Source organism: Elephantulus edwardii, unplaced genomic scaffold (assembly GCF_000299155.1).
Source record: "Elephantulus edwardii isolate Elephantulus edwardi_28Jun2011 unplaced genomic scaffold, EleEdw1.0 scaffold00009, whole genome shotgun sequence".
NCBI lineage: Eukaryota > Metazoa > Chordata > Mammalia > Macroscelidea > Macroscelididae > Elephantulus > Elephantulus edwardii.
The window spans coordinates 27,197,732-27,215,817 of record NW_006399759.1 but is presented as its reverse complement, the minus strand read 5'-3'; the positions used below and the strand labels follow the sequence as shown (position 1 = coordinate 27,215,817).

General features: G+C 36.7%; 1 protein-coding gene across 1 annotated transcript in view; it reads right to left on the bottom strand.

Moving 5' to 3' along the window:
* Positions 1-18,086, bottom strand: part of NBAS (neuroblastoma amplified sequence) — a 611,780-nt gene that overhangs the window by 468,755 nt on the left and 124,939 nt on the right. Inside the window, exons 14-19 of the mRNA XM_006880668.1 lie at positions 14,778-14,971; positions 13,390-13,650; positions 12,549-12,674; positions 3,180-3,331; positions 1,434-1,574; positions 1,102-1,180 (exon numbers count right to left, since the gene is read on the bottom strand). Of these exons, the coding sequence (XP_006880730.1) occupies positions 1,102-1,180; positions 1,434-1,574; positions 3,180-3,331; positions 12,549-12,674; positions 13,390-13,650; positions 14,778-14,971 (953 nt within the window). The remainder of the gene's footprint in view (positions 1-1,101; positions 1,181-1,433; positions 1,575-3,179; positions 3,332-12,548; positions 12,675-13,389; positions 13,651-14,777; positions 14,972-18,086) is intronic.

Genomic DNA, 18,086 nt, shown 5'->3' with positions numbered 1-18,086 from the left:
GTCCTCCTCAGTTTCAGCAGGCAGGGTTGTGTCATCTGCATAACGCAGATTTGTTCTTAACTTCTTGTTCCCAATAATCATTTCCTTTATCAATCTCAGTTAAAAATCCCATAACCCTATCCTAGATTTCTATCATCACCAAGTTGCTGACAGGATGGCTCAATGTCAAGCACCCAAATACAGGACTACCAACCTCTTTTTTTTCAGCTTGTACATTTGTGTGATACTCTAGTGACAAGTATTATCATATCATTAGCTGTGACACTACTACATGCCTACTATAAGCAGCTACTTGAAGAGGTGATAAAGGTATAGCCATCATGGCACATGCTGAGTAAAAGAACTCCAAAAGAAATAAAAATGTAATGATTTGAAATTTATTTTAATACTTGGGCAATTTCAGTTATCAGTGTCATGTTTAAAAGCAATCCAAACTACATATCTTTATTGAAATGTTGATCAACTGAACTTGCAAACTGCACCTGCAAATTGCACAAAATCTCAACAGTCTTAAGAGCACAAAGCTAGTACTGAAATGGGTACCTTAAAAGTTTTTACATTCTTTAAAATCCAAGTATAGTTTTAAAAGTTCAGCTATCTTAATTATGGTCCTAATTGGATCAAAGTTCAAGCTATTATACTCAAACTACTAACAAATCATTAAAGGGAAGTCAGAAATATCCATAATAAAATCATTAAACCTTCATCTATAATGAAACTTGGTCCTTGAGGTAGAAAAATGTCATTGGTTATAACAAAATAAATCAGATAAAAGGAAATGAAAATGAACATAATACTAGGAAAAACAAGTAAAGTGAAATGGGTAATGCATTCTCAATCCTTAGTCTATTGAAACAATTCCTGGTATTTTACTATCAATGAGTATGTCAGGCTATTCATTCCCACTGTTGTTGTTTATTTGTGCTGCTATCTTTAAAACTGCTCCCCAAAATGGTGCCCATAATTGAACAGGTTTATGCAATAATTTTTTCCCCATGTTAATAGTCCTAACATACAAAAGCATTTTATTTCAGAACAACTATAGAGTTTACAACAACAGTTCAAATTAACATAACTACTTTGATTAAAATGATTCCATACCTCATATGTTGCAAGTCGATCCAAGTAGGTTAATAATTTCAGTCTACAACGGCAAAGTTCTTTTTGTTCCAGCATTAACCTGTTTTGAAAATTACATTAAGCCACATGAATGTCCTTAAAACCTTATTTCTCTAAGAGTTAAATAGAATAAAAATTACTAATACTCCACTGATCCCACAACTCATGGAACAGAACTCTAAAGCAGAAGGGTAAAATGATATTTAACTCATATAAGTTGATGGAATAATTAAGCAATTATTGCCATCAAAGAACATATTTCAATGACTAGTAATTTTAAAAAAATTACAAATGAATAGTAATAGATGATTTACTTTGAAAAGTTCACTAATTTAAGGAGCTCTTGTCTCCTCATGAGTTCCTTTTCCTTTTTATTCTTGGCAGTCTCTTCTTCATCAGGTGAAATCTCTTCATAGGAAATGTTGTCAATGTCTATTTCACCAGGTAATGCAAATCTGCAAGGAAAAAAATTATTTTTTAATTCATGGAGTAAAATTCTAATTTCCTCACTTTCACTAACTATTAAAGTGAATAGCATAAAAACAACTAATGATTAGAAAGAAATTTTTGCTAAATGATTATATCCACAGAATGAGGAAAACAACTAACAGTCATCATCATAGGAAGAAACGAAAAATACCAAGAAAATAAAACTTATTGAGAAAATCTGTGGATTTTACCTAATGCAAAGCAACCAATGCAGAAAGCGTTACCAACTGAGTTTAAAATTTTACTCACTCCTGCTAAAGACTTTAAAGCAGTAATGAATGTCAGTTTCATTTAAATTATTCATCAACTATACTACCGTATTTATATTTTAAAAGAAATTCCAGATGTCTGGTGAGCAACTACTCTTGTCAAATAATTTTATTATTGTTATTAACTGACATTTGTATGGTACTTAAAGGTTATGAGGTGCTTTCCCAAGATATATAATTTAATCACTCATAGTAATTCTGTGGAGGAGGAATAGTACTACAGATGAGGAAAGTGATGTTTAAATTTGCTGAAAAGTCTTTCATCTATTAAGTAAATGCAAATGTCTGCCTTAACCCCACAGCTTAAAAATAGGCAACAGTTAATAAATATAGAATTGGATCTTTCTTCAGTACCAAACTACAATATGCAAAGGTATTTAACATACAAGATTGCCGTTATCTTGGGTTGTTAACTACCGTCAAAGCATAGACAGAGGGGAAGGAGAAGCTGAGGCAGGCCTGTACGATCTGTGCTGGTGCTTCCCCTGAGGGCCAGCAGCTCTTCCAGACCATTCACAAGAGGTCATGTGGGACAGGAGATGCACCTGTCCCAAGGTAGTTCTGGCTGGTTGTGCCACAGATGTCTTGACTGTCCGGTGACCGTATTCATGAGAGCCCAACCAGAAAACTGAGTGCTAGTGTTTTGAAACTATTCTGCGAATCCAGAGATGTGGGTCATAACCATGTTCCACCAAAAATAGTATAATCTCAGATTGTTTTCTCTGGGATTCAGTTTCTTAACTAAACTTAGTTTTGGATTTGATGATCCTTAAGGTCCCTTTAGAGAGCTCTGGTGGCCTAGTGGTAAGAAATTGTACTGCAAGGTCACAGTTCAAATTCACCAACAGCTTTGTGGGAAGACAGGCAATCAACTGCCTCTGAAAATCTGCTAGAGGCTCAGCTGTGAGTCAATTCGGACTCAACGGCTCACAACAACAATGTGATTTCTTTAAGCAGCTCTGGTGGTTTAGTGACAAGAAGCTGAGCTGCAATCTAAAGGCACATAGTTCAAATCCACCAGCTGGTCTGTAGGAGAGGGACGGGCACGCTCAGCCTGTGCAATTAACTGCCTCTGAAAACCTGCTAGAGGGTCAGGTATGGGTCACTCCCAGCTCAACGGCAACAACAGGAAAGTTGGAAACAACCCATATAGCTGACCCTCCCGTGGAAACATCAATCAAAAGCAACTGTTTCATAACAGAATGACATAAATTTTTAATGTTCAGCCTTATTAATATGTTATCTCAAAAGTTTGCACAAAGTCCTATTTGGTTTTTAATTCCAAATCTTTCTATAACTAACCTGCCATCATCTGCTCCTTTCCCTATTGCTATAAGAGCCTCCAGGTCAGTGCCTTTTAAACCATACTGAAGGAGTTCTTTTGCAGCATCCACATTTTCAGGAACTCTTTCCAAACACTCATGCAGAACCCAGGATCGTTTCTTTATTTTACTCTAGAAACAAAAGAAATAAAAAAGAGGCATTAAAGAACTTATGATTATCTTAAAACATCTTCCAAAATTACAGGGCTACCCATGAAGTATTGTAGTGTTTCTGTCAAGTCGCAATCCACCCGTAGCTGACTCTCCAGCAAGTTTTCAGAGTTAACATGGAAAGATAACGCTCATCTTCCCCCCGTGGATTAGCTGGTGGATTCAAACCACATACCTTTGAGATGCCAGTAAATTCCTTACCATGACACCATGAAGAGTCACGAAGCAGTATACCTACTTAAGTACTTGGTGCTAGAGAACTTTATCCTAAAAGATAATTCCCTAACACTGATTAGAAGCACTGCATATGATTGAATTTTTTTTTCTTTCTTCTTCTAATGACTCACATCTAAAAAAGAGGGGGAACCCTCTCTTTGTATTTACTGTGGTCTCCAGACTGCATTCTGAATAAATTATAAAGTAGGAAAGACGTGAAATATTCTAACAAGCATTTTCACTTGGTGTTTCACTATGAATCAAAACTAATGAAGCACAGCATATCAACGTTCCGTATTTACTTTACTATAAGATACATTACACAATGCAAAAAGAAAAAAGATATATCACAGTACAGATGATAATCTAATAACAAAAACAAGCCACACCAGGCTGTTATTTAGAAAGATCAAGGTTCTGATACTTCCTTCCATTATTTCCACAGATAGTAATTCAAAATTCCTAAGCTGACCTCCTCTTAGAAAGAGATGTTAGGGTTCCAAATTTAGAGTATCATTTGGTTCATACTCTGGATACATTCCTCTGTCGTTTTAGTTGTCAGGTGTCATCAAGTCAACTATTCCTCACAGTAACCCTGTAAACAGACTGAAACTTTGCCTATCTTGCGCCATTAATCACGATCGCTGGCATGTTCAGTGACTTGTAGCAAATTAGCAAATCTTTTAAGAAGCTGAACTCTATGAAGAAGAATGTGGCATCAAGATCAGATGAAGACTCATTAACAATCTGCACTATGCAAATGACATAATCTTGCTTGCTGAAAGTGAAGAGGACTTGAAATACTCAGAGGATCCAAGACTACATAACAGCCTTCAATATGGATTGCACCTCAACATCAAGAAGACAAAACTCATCATTGAGCTAATGGGCAACATCATGATAGATGGAGAAAACATTAAGACTGTCAACAACTCCATCGTACTTGGATCCACAATCAATACCCTTGGTACAAGAACTCTGGAGATCAGAAGACATACAGAGTTACACAAGTCTACTGTCAGAGATCGCTCCAAATTACTGAGTAGCAATGATGTAAGTCTGAAAAGTAACATGTCCCTGATTCAAGCCATGATCTTTTCAATCACTTGCTATGCACCTGAGAGCTGGACAATGAATAAGGCTGACAAAGAAGAATGGATGCTTTTAGGTTGTGGTGTTGGAGAGGAGTACTTAGTAGCTTATGGATTGTGGAAAATCTAAATACACAGGACTTGGAAAAAGTGCAGCTAAAGTGATCCTTGAATGCCAAGGATGGCGAAACGTTATTTAACATATTTGGGGCATGTTTTCAGGTAGAATTATTCCTTGGAAATGGACATCATGCCTAGAAAGGTAGAGGCTCAGCAAAAGAGCAAGTTGTTCAACAAGGTAAGAGTGAAAGAGTGACTGCAGCAAAGGGCTTAAGTGTGTCAAACATGTTGAGTAGGGCACAGGAAAGGATATGTCACAGATCTGCTGTTCACAGAGTGACTATGATTCATACACAACTTTATGGCACCTAACAATAACACAGTCTCGCCAGACAACATGCCCAAAGTATATAAGGTGAAGCTTCACCATCCTTGACCCTAAACAGCACTATGGTTTCACTTCCTTTGAGACAGACTTGATCATCTTTTGCCAATCCATAGAATGGATATCCAATACACTTTACCAACAACACAATTCAAAGGCATCAATTCTTTTTTTAGTCTTATTTATTCATTATCCATTTTTCATAGGTATATAAAGTAAGTGAAAACCTATTTCTTTATACAATCTATAACAGCAATTAATTCTTCAAATGTCTTGTGCATTTCCCATGCCTATAGCTGTAACCTCAAAGGCACATGGTTCGAATCCACCAGCTGCTCCTCAAGAGAAGGATGGAGGTGAGCTCTAGTGGCCTAGTGGTAAGAAGTTGTACTGCAATCCCAGAGGTGCGTGGTTTGAATCCACCAGATGCTCTGCTGGAGAAGGAGGGACAATCTCCTCCTGCACCTCTCAGATCTGATTTGACAGTACACACAAAAAGCTAATAAAATAAAAGAAAGAAAAGGATGGACAATCTCCTCCTGTGTGATTGATTTACTATCTCTGAAAATCCACTGGAACATCAGCTAAGTGTCAGTTCCAAATCAATGGTACACAACAGCAATAAACAATAGCTTCCTACTAGGTCAAATCAGGAGCCTATCAGGGTTTCTTGAACATCAGTTTCCTTCCATCTAATTCATCTTCTACAAGAGCTTCCTCTGTAACTTCATGGTCAAAAATCCACAATATTACACAAAAGATTGTTTTCAAATCAACATCAGTATCTCAATATTCTTCTAGCATGTTTGCCAATATTCACTGTCAAATGTTCACTGCCAAATGTTAGCTCTAGAGAATGAGCTTGTCCTAAAAATATTTACTTTGCATCTGATACTGAAACTGACATAATACAGAACTAAAACAGATTTAGTCACGGAATTCTTTATTAAATTTATTAAATTCTTTATTAAATTTTAAAATTTTTTTAAACTATTTTTTCTTCTGAATTAATGAAGATCTTTCTTCTTTCAAGACTTACTTTAGCTCTTTTCAAACCCTTATCCAAAAGGACTGGAATAACACATCAACAAAGAACTGCCACAGATACAGCTGGATTTAGAAGAGGTCGTGGTACTAGGAATATAATACCTAATGTTAGATGGATCTTGGCTGAAAGCAGAGAGTACTGGAGACAGGTTGGCTCAGGACAGAGGAAGGTTCAGAGTTACTGTACATAGGGTTGCTATGAGTTGCAAGCTGGCACATAACAATTCAAGACATCCTCAATATAATCTTTCATAATCACTGTGTTTTCTCGGGAAAATCAGAGGCTTCCTAAAAGCAAACGCCACATAAATGCTGTTTTTAACCCTTAACTCTGTATTTATTAAAATTTTTCTTATTTTTGCATTTCCTAACACATATACTTTTTAAGGAGACAAATTAGTTCTCTATTACTAAGAAAATATCAATATGTATGTATGTGTGAGCTTGCATTCTTACTGTCGTAATTAAGTTAAAAGAAAGATAAATACAAGATTCATGTCCTAATCATTCTCATGCTTTCTCATCACTCATATTTTACCTTGAAAAATGAGTTCTTTTGGAATTTGGTGAAAATGGTATCTTTTCCATACAAATTTTCCAAAATATTGTTACTTATTTCTAGTAATTCATGGATATAAATCTGTAAGTTAAACAACCATCAAGAAATTTCCCCCAAATGTCTTAAGATCTTTTTAAATGCAAAAGACATTTTCCTTTCTAAATGTCAGGTAAGAAGACATACATTCTAAAAGCATACTTCCTCAAAAAGGCATAAAGGATAAAAAAAATTACAGTCGACATAAAAACTTTTATGACACACCTACCCCATTACCCCAGAATTGAATCAATCCACTGAAGGTCTTCCTCTCTTGCAATGTCTCTCCACCCTCCCAAATAAAACATCACTCTCCAAGGACTGGTTCCTCCTTGCATCATGTACAAAGTATGTTAGACAAAGCTTCAGAATCCTTGCCTGCAAGGAGCAGCCTAGTCTCACCCCCTCTAGGACAGGCCTGTTTTTTCTTCTAGCGGTCCACAGTATATTCAATTCTCTTCTCCAACACCACAGTTCAAAGGCATTAATTATCTTTCTATCATTCATAGTCATTGTCCAGCTCTCTGATGCACAGCAAGTAATTGCAAAAACGATGGCGCACCTTGGCCTCCAGACTGAAGTCATTGCTCTTCAGTACTTTGGAGAGGTCGCTAACAGTAAAATTTCCCAATGCAATTTGTCTTTTAATTTCCTGGCTGCTGGTGCCAAGAGTGTTGACTGTAGGGCCAAGCAAACTGAAGCTGTTAACAATCTCAACGTTTTCATCATCTACCATGTTGCTGCCAATTGCTCCAGTGGTGAGAATCTTTTGTTTTCTTGATATTGAGCTTCAATCCATATTGAAGGCTGCAGTCCATAACCTTCTGCATCAAGATCTTCAGGTCCTACTCAGTTTCAGCAAGCAGGGTGTGTCACCTGTATAATGTAGATTGTTGATGAGTCTTTCTCCATTCTTGATGCCACATTTCTCCTCATAGAGCCCAGACTCCCAGATAATCTGTTCTACATATAGATTGAAAAGGTATGAAGATAGGACACATCTCTGGCATATACCCGTCCCAATTTTGAGCCATGCAGTGTTTCCATGCTCTATTCTCATGAGTGCCTCTTAGTCCAAGCACAGGTTTCATATAAGCAAAAGCAACTGTCCTGGGCTTCCCATTCTTCTCAGAGTCAGCCACAGTTTGTTGTTTTCCACACAATCAAATGCCTTTGCATAGTCCATGAAACACAGATAGACATTCCTCTGGTACTTTCCGCTTTCAGTCAAGATTCATTTAACATTAGCTATAATATCTCTGGTCCCACAGCTTCTTACAAACCCAGCCTGTACGTCTGGCAGTTCTCTGCTGATGTGCTGTTCCAGTCGCTTTTTGACGATTTTCAGCAGAATCTTGCTTGCATGTGATATTAATGATATTGTTCGATAATTTCTGCACTCTGTCAGGTCACCTTTCTTTGGAATGGGACCAACTGCAGATCTCTCTCTCTATATATATATATTGCCTCTTAACTATTTCTCCTTTGCAGACTAAAGAACCACTAAAGAAAAGACTCATTTCTGGTCTTGGTATGCTTAAATTCTTTTCTTCTTGCTCCACTGCAGGCAGCAGTATCTGTGTGAGACATACTGTGATGTTCAACTCCCATCTAGCTTTCTATCTTTATGGGAATATTCCCATCAAGTTTTTGGGAAAATTCCCATCGAGTTTTCATGGCATTCTTATGAGCAGATCTCCAGGGACTCTCCCAGGCCCCTAACTGGGAAATTTCCAGATACCGTTTGCCTGCATGCAGGTTGGAATTTCTCCTTTGCAGACATGCCTATGGTTCCTTATCTGTCACCTTGAGTGCTATGCACTCTAATAAAGTGTTTTCTGCTTGCCAATTTCTCGTTTTTTCCTGACCCAGGAACAGCTCACTGGTATCACATGAGACATACTGCATGGGCAAATCTGCTGTCAAAAGACCTCTCCAAATTACTGAGAAGCTATGATGTCAGCTTGAAGAGTAAGGGGCACCTGATACACATCATGGTCTTTTCAATCACTTGCTATGTATCTGAGCTGGACAAAGAGTAAAGATGGCAGAAGATCTGAAGTCTTTGAGTTGTGGTGTTAAAGGAGAGCACTGACTATCTCAATCACAAAAGAACACACAGATATGTTGCAGAGAACATGCAGTCAACAAGTAAAGATGAAAGAAGATGAAATGATGCCTTTCAGTTGTGGTGTTAAAGAAGAGTATTGACTATCCCATGGAAAAAAGAATAAACACATATGTCTTCGACAAAGTACAGTCAGAATGCTCCTTAAATGCAAAGATGACAAATCTTTATTTCACAAACCTGCTAAGAGAGGTTATTCCTTAGAAAGAGACATAATGATTGGATAAGTCAGCAAAAGAAAAGAAGACCCTTTGTGAAATGGATTGAAGAAGTGACTGTACAACGTGTCAGGGATGATGAGAGTGGCACAGGATAGGACAGGTTCATATCTGTTGTTCATATGGTCCCTCTGAGTTGTACAGGACTTGAAGGCACCTAACAAGAACAGCAGCTAAGCCCATATTTCATTCTGTCAATCTCATCAACCAGACATTAGTAACCATGGCCTCAGGCATGGAACTCCATTCAATGTGATGCAATCACAGTTTCTCCAATAAGATTTGAATCTCAACTTTGGAAAGAAGACACTCTTAATTCCAAATATGTTCCCTCTTTGAGATAATCTCCTTCAGCTCCAGCATATTCTTTAGCATTCACTTTATCCTTTATATAGAGTGTGATAGTACACAGAGTTGCACTGCAAAGCAAAAGATGAGCACTTCAAATCCACAAGTTACTCTGTAGAGGACGGTATAGCACACTCCCTACCCCCTACAAAGATATACAGCTCCAGAAAACCAATAGTGGGTCACTATGAGTCATAATCTACTTAAAGACAGTGTATTTGAGCGAATCAACAGTAACTAGAAAATAATTCTCTATATTAAACCTTTTTCTGGTCAAATTATCATTTGGTTTCTGGCAATTTACAGGATCTACGTCATGACCTAATTAAGGAGGACCTGAAGCATTTGCTGCAGAAGGTAAAAAAAAAGAAACAAAACACTGCAGCCTTCAATATGGATTTCATCTCAACAGCAAGAAAACAAAGATCCTCTCCACTGTGCCAAAAGGCAGCATTACAATAAATAGATGGAGGAAGGACTGAGGTTGTTAATGATTTCATTTTGCTTGAATCCACAATCAACACTCTAGGCACAAGCAGCAGAAAATCAAGACAATATGTTGTTGTTGTTGTTGTTGTTGTTGTTGTTGTAAAGTGCCTTCAAGTCGCAGACGACTCGTAGCGACCCTATAAAGGAGAGTCCTCGACGCTTGGGTGCTTTTCATCCTCTCTCCAGGTTCACAGGGTTTTTGGAGGCAAGCTATTATGGACGTGGATGCCACTCCTCCTTCCAAGCTTGTTTTAATTGGGGACCTCCACCGCACTCTCTGTCTGCATTGGGTAACTGACCATTAATGCATTTGACACATCAGTGTCACAGTGTTTAGCCTGTACAGCAACTTGTACACCAGGGCTATATGACCTAGAGGAATGTCTGAACAAAAACAATGAAAGACTAGCCCAAGGGCATCAGGCCCGATGACCCTTCAGTGTCTTAAAACCTGGCACACCCAAATGCTGGCAAACTGCTTTCCCCAGACCCCCAGTTCATCTGGCAAGGCCATTCTGCCGACACCCATGTGGGGCCAAAAGAACATCATACCACAAGTGCCCTGAGCCCTCAAACCTGGCGTGCCTCAAGAAGCCAGAGTCTGGATTCAACTGACATTAAATTTCCCAAGACCCTATGTGGGACGCAACCTTTCAGTATACAAAGGTAAAATCTGTGTTGACTCAGCAATTCCACTACTGGGAATATACCCTGAAGAGACCATAGCTGACATCCAAGCAGATATATGCACACCCATGTTTATTGCAGCTTTGTTCACAATAGCAAGGAGTTGGAAACAACCTAAGTGCCCATCAACAAACGAATGGCTAGAGAAGCTATGGTATATTCGCACAATGGAATACTATGCTGCATTAAAAAACAAGGAACTCATGCAATATTATTCAAAATGGTTGACTCTGGAGAACATTATGCTGAGTGAAATATCCCAGTCACAAAAGGACAAATATTACATGATGCCACTGTTGTAGAATGGGACTGTCCTTGGGGTTGGGGAGAGACTGAGTAAGATGGGTTCAATAATGTATACTGCACTGAAACAGAGGAGGGAGAGAACCGTCTAAAAGAGAGATGTAACTGGGTATCTCTGTCATCACAGGAGACTAGAGCGAGGGCTGCATGGTGGAGGGGACCTGGGGGATTGTTTGTAAAACAATGAAAGAATCTTTTCTTTTACTTTTCCATAATTTTTGGACTCATGTACTTATAACTTGTTAGTCAAATTTGTGTCTTCTAGGTTGCAACACCCCCATGATACATCTTGAAGGATATGTACATGTACAGCCAAGCACAATCAATAAGAGTGCATCTGAATTCCAAAATCAATCTCCATAATAGTCTATGTGTTTCCTACTGCCAAAGGGGCCCTTTAGAGTAGTGAGAGAAGATCTTCACCCTGAAACCCACAGCGTCCCTTTTCAGCAGGAAGTAGCTAAGAGAATACGCCGTCCCCTTTTCCTTATGACTCAGGGTGAAGTCTCTCTCAGGGAGGAGTGATAGGGAATGGCAAAGGATACACTGACAAAGGAGATTAATCAGAACTGGCTTTGACAAGCACTGTGGCATTTGGACAAGAACAAACTGGGAGGAGGATAGAGAGAATAGTGCAACAATGAATGAGTGGAAGCCCAAAATCTCTGTAAATGTTTATGAAAATTAATAAAATATAATTATAGAAAAAAAAAAAAAAAAGATCTCTCCAGAGTGAGTACTAAAGAGCTACAATGTCAGTTTAGGGACTACCATGCACTGTCTTCTCAGTTGCTTGCTCTGCATATGCGAGCTAGACAATGAGTAAGGTTGAGAGAAGAGTTTATATAAGCCTTTGAGTTGTGGTGCTAGAGAAGAGTAATGAACATAACACAGACTGCCAAGAGAACAAATAGGTCTGTCCTGGAGAGGGTGAAAGCAGTTTACTCCTTGGAGGCAAGGATTTTTAACCTGTCTCACATACTTTAGGCTGGTGACCATGAGGGAGCAGCCACGGAGAAGAACATCATGCTTAGAGGGGTAGAGGGTCAGTGCAAAGAGGAAGACCCTGCATGAGATGGACGCACACAGTGTTTGACAACAGATTCAGGTGTTTCAGAGATAGTGAGGTTGGCTCAGGATAGCACAAGGTTCAGAGCAACTGTTCACAAGGTTGCTAAAAGTTGCTACAACCAAAACACTCTGGTAGCTTAGTGGTAAGTAATTGCACTGGCAACGCAAAGGTACAAAGTTCAAATACACCAGCTGCTCCATGTGAGAAAGATGGGCAATCTTCTCCTGTACAATTTGCTGTCTCTGAAAACCCATGGGAGGGTCAACTATGGGTTGGTTCTAACTTGATGGTACAGAACAACTGGCTATGACCAAGAAGATGTTGGCTTATCAATGAACATGTGTTCATATGCCTTCAGCATCAAAGTCTACTTGCGGAGGCAACAGAACCTGATAACAAGACAATGCTTTCAGTTCTGTAACTGTATTCCATCAGCTAAAGAAAAACTAGGAATATAAAATAGCACAAAATGATGGCCTATAACCAAATTACTTACCATGATTTTGAACATACAACAAAACCAAGATACTTAAACATACCAAATAATTCTGTATTGAAGCAATGTTGACGGCAGACTTTCTCCACTGCCTCTGATATACCAAATCAGTATCCAGGCCGTAGGTGTGAGCCAATGACAAGGCTTCCTCATATTCTTCACTTTCAATCTTTAGGAAAGAAAACAAACAGAAACATCACATTATTGAGTTATTCACAACATTATTAGATAGTTCTTCATAATAGTTCTTCATAAACAATGGTACTCTCTTGAAAGAATATTGTGAATTGCTAATTTTGTTCATGTGCACTGCGAGAGCATTAGCAAACATATTGAGGGTCTGAGGTCAGGTTATTTGTTCTAACAATTTAAAAGAAATATGAGGAATAGAAAGTGAATTTTCTAGTATGATGGCAAAATCAACCAGACCCTTACTCCATGGAATCCTCCTAAAACACTACAGGAACAGAATAAATAAGTAGAATGCAAAGTGCTGGTCCCAGGGGAAATCCTAATTGGAAAATGAGTGTCCATATTTCATTTCTCAGTAGCCACAGTCTGAGTGGGAAATTTTACTTAAACATAATAAAAAGGTGAAAGCTACAGGCCACATAAAATTAGCAAAAACAAAACAAAAAAAGTACTAAGAAATAAAGTAATCAGTCTTTAACAAATTCCCAAGTGGACTTCTATTTATTCATGGTTTCATTTTGTCTTTTCCATTATAAAGCCCAACAATATTTTTTCAAGTTGTTCCACAACACTGGTCTTTTTAAAACATCAATGATATCACAATCCTTCTTTAAATGTCTTTACAAAAGAAAAAGTTATATTTTTTTTCTCAGTAAAATACGGACTCCCTCAAACTTTAGCAACACTCTCACCTTTCTCTGATAAAGTTCTTCTGGAGTTGTAGATCTCAAACTCACAAGGCGGTAATTTTTTGTAATAGTTCGTGGGCGTTTCCTTGGTGGAGCAAATCGCTCCATTTCAGTCACTAAGTAAAGGCCTTGTTTTATATAACCAAAGTAGCGAGTCTTGGCAGATATTTCATGATCAGAATCAGAATTATCTTCTCCTTCATCTTCTTCTCCAGAAGACCTTGTCTCTAAACGAGACCTTTTGGGGGCAAGTTTAATTTCACACTGAAAAGTAAAAAAAGATATTTAATTATCAGTGAGGAACTAATCACCAGGCTTTAGTGTTAACAACAGAATAGTATTTTTTTACTTCAATGGTTTAATAAATCACTCATATCAACCAAATCATTAAGACTAAGAATAGATTAGAACTATCCCAAACAAAAACATACATTAACAGTTTCAAAACTATACACATATGTTAGTAATTTTATGTCTCCAAAATTAACTTGGTTTTTAATAGTAAGCCATTAACAAAGTCCTGAAAATACATGTCATATAATATTTTTAGAGAAAGAAAGAAGCTAAGGATATTAATTTTATACATGGTATTTCTCTCCCTGCTATGAAAAATAACTTTTTGTTTGTTTATTTTGGGGTTTGTTATTCCTATTTCATTGGTTTAGAAAAGTAACAATAAGGTTTATTTGCCTTACCAAAAATAACTTTCTTTCTTTAAAATATCTCTAACATCTGCACAAAAATTTATAATCTGAATTAGCTTAGATTTTAAAACAGAATTCTCTTTAACGATGTTTAGACACAATAAAAAATGCTGAAGTTAAATACAGCTATCAATTTAAAATGAAATGAAAGCTACTAAAGCTGTTACTCACGAATAACTTAAAAGAAGAATTTAAATGACCAAAATGTAACTTTAAAGAACTTCCCTCTATACTTAGGTCTTTCTCATGATAAATTATTTTTTTTAAAACGAACCAGAGTTTTTAAGGTATCAAACTCAATTGAAACCTAAGTTAAAGACTGTATTTCATAGGCAGTAATATAATTTTATATCTTAAAATTACTATTATAAGAAAAAGAACCAAAACTTCAGCAAAGAAAGACAGCTTTAGAAATAGCAAAATGGCTATAAATTTTCTTCATTCTATTACAAGGGTGTTATTTAGGGGGTTTTTTTTAACCAAACAATAGTATGGGACTTGGGTTGTGGGGGTTTTTTCTCTCCTGCTACTGTATCTAGTGTGTCACTCAAATTATGGGGCTTTTTTAGCCAGTAAACATAAAATGTAATCACGGGATAATTATGACTATATTAAACTCAGATATTTAGATTTTGGTTAAATAATGTTCACTCTTATACAAGCAGTTTTAAAAAATTAATACACTACCTCCAAGCTTAAAAATCCACCGTCATGAGTAGCAGTGACTTGAGGTGATGGTTCAAACCACTCGCAGGACTTTCCTAATAAATTCTTTAATGTTTTCACAGATGAAACAGTTAAAGCACCAGAGCAGCGAGCCAAAGTAACTGCACTCTCTGCCCACCAATTTACATCAATCAGTGGGTAAAAAGACTCTTTATCTAATGGGAGAAAAATGGAGACACGTTTCTGAATCTATTTTAAAATACAATATATTTAGTCCAAAAATCACCTTCAAAACCATATTCACGTACCTTATATAGGCCATAAAAACAGGCAGGCATAACTTGTCTGCTCATGATTCATTTTACTATGCTTTCTAGGTACATTCATTTTCACAAATGGAGAGTTTGTGGCAATCTGCCAATGAACATGCCTACTGGTACCAGTTTTCCAATAATATGTACTCATTTAGCACTTCTGTATTACATTTAGGTTATTTTACCAATATTTCAAATTATTCCCTTAGTCATTACATTTAATAGACTACCCAAATACACTGCTGCTGAGTTAAATCCACTTCATACTAAGCTTCCACTGGATTCTGGAAGCTGTAAATCTTTACAGGAGTAGACTGCCCCTCTTTCACCCTAAAGTATTTAAAAAGTCAGCCTTTGGTTAGCAGTCTTACAATCTGGCACACTGCAATACTCCTTCAAACAGACACCAGTATATTATAAATGTAAATGATAAACTTTTACATACACTGTGAAGCCAAAAAAATCCACATGACTAACTTTATTGCAATATTCAATTTGTTACAGTGGTCCAGAAGTGAGCCCATATATCTCAGAGGAAAGCCAATACTGAGTACTTGACAAAATATTGCCAGTATGAATACAAGTAGAGGCCTAAAAAGTCTATAGAGCAATTCTGTTGTATAATATTGATTTTTCATGTTTCAGAAAGGGCCCAGCAACACCAATATTCATTCAAACATTATTCACCTATGAGGTATAAAATAATAATTCATTTCATGAATAGATAGTCCTGACAATTTCAGAACAACTATCCAAGATTGTAAGAATATACAGGCAAATAAAAGTCCTTTTTTAAAAAAACTAATATATTCAGGAAAGTGGCATGTCAACACATCCAACATAAAAGTTGAAAAATAAGTATGTACAAAGAGTGTATACTATGAAAGCTCTAAAAACTCTCTATATGCTTATATATGACTTTTTAGGAAAGCTAAATGGGAAAATTTCACTCCTTACAAAGTGTAAAGATATTGATAATATAATCTAATGTTAATTTCTTTGTAAACTTACAATCCAATCAAAGGAAAAACACTAAAGATCAGATAGAAATTTTAGGAACAAAAATTAATTATGGTTCACTTAACTGAGGAACTGAAAAAGAAACAATAGTACTTATTATGAACTTTTTTTAATAATTCACATGATCTACAAAAGGATCTTAGTAGCTTCACAAACATACACAAAAATTTCATTTAAGTATATTTTAAAAACATTAGACTAAGAAGATCAAGAAAACAGGAACTCAGCATCATGATCACCCCTAATTTTTATTTTTAAAAAAGCCAAAACAAAACTACAACAACTAGACACTTTTTCTCTGTATTTAAAAGTTATATAAGTAGACAATTCTAATAAAATCATAAAACTAAGTTATATGGCCTCATGCATAACCAAAACCAGAAAGAACAAATATCAAATCACTTAATAATCTCTCTCCTGATAAATTACTTTTATACAAAAGACTGTTTCTGGGTGCATATTTTAGATAACTAACAAAAAGATCTAAATCAAAACGTGGTATTATTCCTCAGTCAATATTTAATGGTCTCTAAATGTAAATTCATATTTTCCGACAGGACAGAGTAGAACTGACCCATAGGGTTTCCAAGGCTATAAATTTTTTTGCTTAGCTGATGGATTCCGAATGAGAATCTTCCAGTTAGCAGTTAAGCAGGCCAGCCCAGTACTACCAGGATATTAGGCTTGCTCTGACTTAGAATCAAGTCAAAGGCAGTTATTTTAATATTTAGTTTTTGACTCGTGACTAAAAATTTTATAGGTGATACTTAAAATATTCAGGGATATTTACCTTTGGTAATCTGATTAGAAGAAAAAATCAAATTAATCTTCCAAAAGATTTTTTGTTTCATTCATTCTGATTCTACAATGACAATGACTTTTACTTATACATGAATGCTGATTCAAGTGTTTTCTAGTTATGAAATAATATATGTTCACTGTAAAAAGTTAAAGAAAAAACCCTTCAAGTATAGAAATGTAATAAAGTGAAAATCCTTACACAAATTAGTTTCCTCTTTCACCTACTAAACGTAGCTAATGTTTATAATCTTTGAGGCCTATCTTTCAGATGTTTTGCCCAAAAACACAGCTTAGTTTTGAGTTAAGTTTAAGCTACCTTGTTATGGTAGGACACTGTAGTTTAGCCTGAGCCCAGACTCAACCTTTGGGGAAAGTCAACCGCAGGAACATCGCCTGGCCTTCAGAAAATGAGATCTGACAGCCAGGAGACAAAGAGTGGGCCCTTTTGGTCCCCACTTCACTGCAGCTGCTGGCTGGCCTAGAAGACAGCTAAATAAGAAACCATCTTAAACAGGTGACTTCTCCTTTGATTCCTGACCACTCCTCCAGACCCACTCACTGCCTCACCTACAGTCAGCAGACATAGAGCAGACCCTTTTGAACCTCACTTCACTGCCTAGGAAAAGAAGGCCTTACCAGATGGTTTTCCTAGTAAATTTTATGAAGAATTCAGAGAAGAATTGTTACCACTTCTACATAAAGAATTTTAGAAAATAGAAAAGATGGAACCATTTTATGAAGTAGTATCTCTCATGAAGACAGACGTAAAAATGCTCAATAAAATCCTGGTGAAGAGAATCTAACAACACATAAAAAAAAAATTCACCATGACCAAATTGAGTCATAACAGGTATCCAACAATCGTTCAAAATAAGAAAGACAAGTAATGTAGTTTATCAACTTAACAAAGCACAGAACAAGAACCACATGATCTAATCAACTGATTCAGAAAAGGCCTTTGACAAAATCCAACAACCTTTCCTGATTAAAACACTTAACAAAAAATAGAGGAGAATTTCCTTAACATGATGGAAAAATACATACACAAAACCAAGAGCCAACATTGTTCTTAATGGAGAGAGATTAAAGATATTCTCCTTGAGAACAGGAAGCAGGCAAAGATGTCCATTATCACCTCTCTAATACTGTACTGGAAGTCTTAGCCAGAGCAATAATGCAAGAGAAGGAAATAAGA